The 4,025-nt window shown below is 56.4% G+C and overlaps 1 protein-coding gene across 1 annotated transcript; it reads left to right on the forward strand.

Annotated features, from left to right (window-relative positions):
• The first annotated feature begins 867 nt into the window (after nucleotides 1–867).
• Nucleotides 868–1,949, forward strand: SCGB3A1 (secretoglobin family 3A member 1). Its single transcript, XM_056115753.1, has 3 exons — nucleotides 868–939; nucleotides 1,246–1,514; nucleotides 1,838–1,949. Exons 1-3 carry the CDS (start codon nucleotides 879–881, stop codon nucleotides 1,859–1,861), a joined length of 354 nt encoding a protein of 117 aa, XP_055971728.1. The 5' UTR covers nucleotides 868–878; the 3' UTR covers nucleotides 1,862–1,949.
• Nucleotides 1,950–4,025: the final 2,076 nt, after the last annotated feature.

The raw sequence follows: 4,025 nt of genomic DNA on the forward strand, positions 1-4,025 counted from the left end.
CAATCTGTGGCCAGACCACCCCCACCTGGTCTGGTGTCCCCATGTGGTGTTTGGCCCCCTGCCAAGGCTACCTTCAATCCCTCTTCCCCAAAGCAGCAGGCCGAGTGCCAGTGTTGGTTTTGGCCTCAGCACCCTGCAAACATTGCCCAAGGCACGCTACTCCTCACCCTGAGCATGGCACCTCCGCGCCCCGCCCCGCCCCCGCCCTAGTGTGGATAGATGGCTGGTCCCCGCCGTCCTGCGTGATCTCTCCACCCAAGGGGCTTTCTGAGTTCCCCCCGTTCTGCATAGCAGGGGACGGGCCGCTGAGGTGCCCAGGAGCGGCGCTGCCGGCCCTCCAGACCCCAACTCCACAACCTTTGAACAGAACCGTCCACGGACAGTCATGGCAGGGCCTGGAGCAATAATGCAGCAGGGAGGGCACTTGCCTTGCATGTGACTAACCTGGGTTCGATTCCCAGCATTCCATAAGGTCCCCTGAGCCCTGCCAGGAGTGGTCCCTGAGAGCAGAAGTGTGTCCTGAACAACAAACCAGGAGTCAGCCCTGAGCAAGACGTGGCCCCCGAACAACAACAGAAAAGAATGTTCTCTGGGAAGGCTCAGGTGGCCAGCCGGACAGACCAAGCTCTTCCTCAAGGTCTGGCTCCAGCGCTGCCAAGAGGAAGTCCTGGAGCCTGGGCAGGGTTGGGGGCATACGTTTCCCAGAACTAATCCCCACCAGCAGGAAGTCTCATAGGGCCCTGCCTGTTGGCTGAGCAAACAGCATCTCTCTTGGAGGTCAGGGTGGGAGACCCCAGCCCCTGAGAGGGGCCAAGACCGGCTATATAAGGGACTGCGCCCGACCAGGCCGCGACGGGATCCCTGGAGAACCCCTCGCCATGAAGCCCTTCGTATCTGCTGCCATCCTGGCTGCCTGCGTGGCCTTGCTCGGCCACTCCGGTGGGTGCCTGACCTCCGTGTCCCCCCATCTCTCTCCAGGCTGCCCCTGGCTACTCTCTTGCAGGCTGAGGTCCTCTGAAGGCTCCCTGTCTCCGGTCACCTTCTCCGCTGGGTGTCCCTGTGCCGGTCCTGGGAAGCTCCATCCTCTCCCTGTCCCCTATCCCGGGTCCCCCTGTCCACCCAGCCCCTAGCGTGCTCTCTCCCCAGACAAGCCTCCCTGACTTAGCTCAGGGCAGCGGGTACAGGGCTGTTCTGGGGGCCCAGGTCTCTCAGGGGTCCTGATGGCCTTTTGCCTTGTGTGTGCAGTGACTGCCTCCTTCCTGCCCAGCAAGCTGAACCCGGTGCAGGCTGTGGTCGCCGTGCCCAAGGGGGTCGGGAACCTGGCCAGTCCCGCCGCCATGACCAAGGTGGTCGGGAATCTGGCCAGTCCCCTCCTGCACAGGCTCAACTCCCTGCGCTTCCTGCTCAGCCTCGCGGGCATCCCCGTGGAGCACTTGGTGGAAGGCACCCAGAAGTGTGTGGCCGAGCTGGGTCCCGAGGCCATAGAGTCCGTGATGGCTTTGAAGAAGCTGCTGGTAATGTGGGCGCCCAGCACCCCTCTGCCCCCACAGAATCTCCTCAGCACCCCAGCCCCACACCGCACCCGGAACCCAACTTCCCATGCTGCACCCGGAACCCGACTTCCCACGCTGCACCTCTGAACCCCAGCTCCCACACTGCACCCCACTTCCCATCCTGTACCCCCAGTACCCCAGCGCTCCACCTCTCCGGCTCCTAGAGGCCTCCCTGCTGTGGGAATGCACTGGAGTGACCTGGTGTGTGTGCAGGGGTCCAGATGCTCGTGGGGGGCTGCGGAGGGTGGGATGCGGGTGCCTCAAGCACGACTCTTCCTTTACAGGGGGTCCTGACATTCATAGGTTGAGCTGTGTTGACCAGGGGACCGAGATGTCACTTCTCTGGAGGGGGAGCCACAACCCCCGCCCCCATCTTCCCGTCTTTCAATAAACATGACTGAAAGAGCAACTTCTGGTCCTTCTTCCTGCCCACACTGCTGTGTGGTGACGGCTGAAGGGCAAGAGGCCTTGCTTGGAGTGTGGGACTCCAGATTGTGTCATCACGAACAGGGGCGGCCCATGCCCCGAGCATAGGAGTAAGGGGAGATGTGCGGGTCCTCGAAGCATGCAGTGGCAGCTCCAATCCTGCAGACATTTGGGGACAAATGAAATTTGGGATTGTGCTCTCCTCCCCATTGGAGTCTCCCTGGAACTGGGGGTGGGAGATGGGAAACCCACGCTCTGTTGATTCTTCTTGGCTTGTACCTGTCTTATTCTGGGGATTCACCAGCACTATCAGGAGTGATTCCTGAGTGCAGAGTTAGGAGTAACCCTGAGTTTCACCAGGTGTGGCCCCCAAACCAAAAACACAGATGGGTCTCCGGGTCAGTGAGAAGTGACCAGGTCAATGGGAGGTGCAGGTCACCAGCCCAGTTGCAAAGTTTTAGTTTACAAAGAAACCAACTCTGTGCCCAGAGACCCATTTCCACCACATTAAGCAGAGGTCTGGGGTTTTCTGTGTCTACATACATTAAATACTATTTAAAATATATTATAAAAACATAACTACAATTATATATATACATATGGGTATAGGGGTTTGGGGTCACAGCCAGCCGTGCTCAGGGCTTCCTCTTGGCTTCGTGCTCACTCTTGATCAGGCTGGGGCAGCTTCCTTGATGTACTATCAGGCTATTAATATGTCATAGAATTTGGGGCCAGAGCTATTGTACAGTTGTGAGGGCACTTGCCTTGCATGCGGCCAATCTGGGCTTGATCCTTGGCACCCCATATGGTCCCCCCTGACACCACCAAGATTGATCTCTAAGCACAGACCCAGGAGTGAGCATATATATGGCATATATATATATAGAGAGGGCTAGGGGTGGGGATTGAGGTCACACCCAAAAATGCTCAGGGGCCAGTCCTGATTCTGTACTCAGGAGCGGCACCTGGTGGTGCTGAGGCTAGACCTAGCTCAGTGCTTCATGGGACTGCAAGGCCAACTCTTTCCCTCTTAGACCATCTCTCTCGGCCTCCTCCTATTTTGACCACAATACTTAGCGATCTTTTTTTGGTGTGTGTGTGTGTGTGTTGGGGGAGGGGGGTTCAATTTCACAAATTCAGACAGGATCAGATGAGGGAAAGCCTGGGACCCATACACACGTAAATCTCCTTATCAGCATGTTACCCCAAAGTTTTCAAGGTCTCACATCTCTGTCCCGGTTCATGCTACTGGGAACCATGGTCCCAGCCTCTTGGGAGTAGCTGAGGTTGACTCCAACATTTGTCTTGCATGCGTGACACCCTGGGTTTGAACCCCAAGACTGAATATACAAAAAGGGGGCAGAGAAACAGCTGAGGGGCTGGTTCAGAGGGTAGAGAGTAGGCTTTGCTTGCAGGAGTCCCAACCTCAATTTCTGGCACCACAGGACTCTCCCGTGCACTGCTGTGTGGCCCTCCCAAATCCAACCCAGCATCCCTCAGTCCCCCCAAAAAAGAATCCCTAGCAGGACAGTTGTTACTGAAAGTTACCATGAGTGAAGAGAGGCTTGGGTTACCCCATCCAGATATGCCTGGATGCCTCCCACCTGTGGGGAGGAAGAAAACTGGATTTGTGAGCTGGGGGAGGTTCCCGTAAGTTATTCCTAAGGACTTAGGGATCACTCCTGGTGTGGCACTTGGGGTCTAAGCCGTGGCATCCAAAGGAGAAAAACTACACACCAGACACTGGAGTCATCTCCCTGGACCCCAAATGCTAGATTTTTGGGGGAGTAGTGGGGAGCACATCTGGTAGTGCTCAGGGCTTACTCCTGGCTCTGCACTCAGGGATCATCCTTGGCAGTGAGGAATGCCAGGGATCAAACCTGGGTTGGCTACATGCAAGGTAAGACTTCCTATCCTGTGTACTATCTGGCCCTTAAGCTAGATTTCTTGAACTTGGTTTGATACTAACAATTTGATTTTTTGATGCCAGAAAGATAGGACAGTGTGGAAGGTATTTGCCTTGCAAGCAACCAACTTGGGTTTGAT

This window comes from Sorex fumeus, unplaced genomic scaffold, assembly GCF_029834395.1.
Source record: "Sorex fumeus unplaced genomic scaffold, SorFum_2.1 ptg000029l, whole genome shotgun sequence".
Lineage (NCBI taxonomy): Eukaryota > Metazoa > Chordata > Mammalia > Eulipotyphla > Soricidae > Sorex > Sorex fumeus.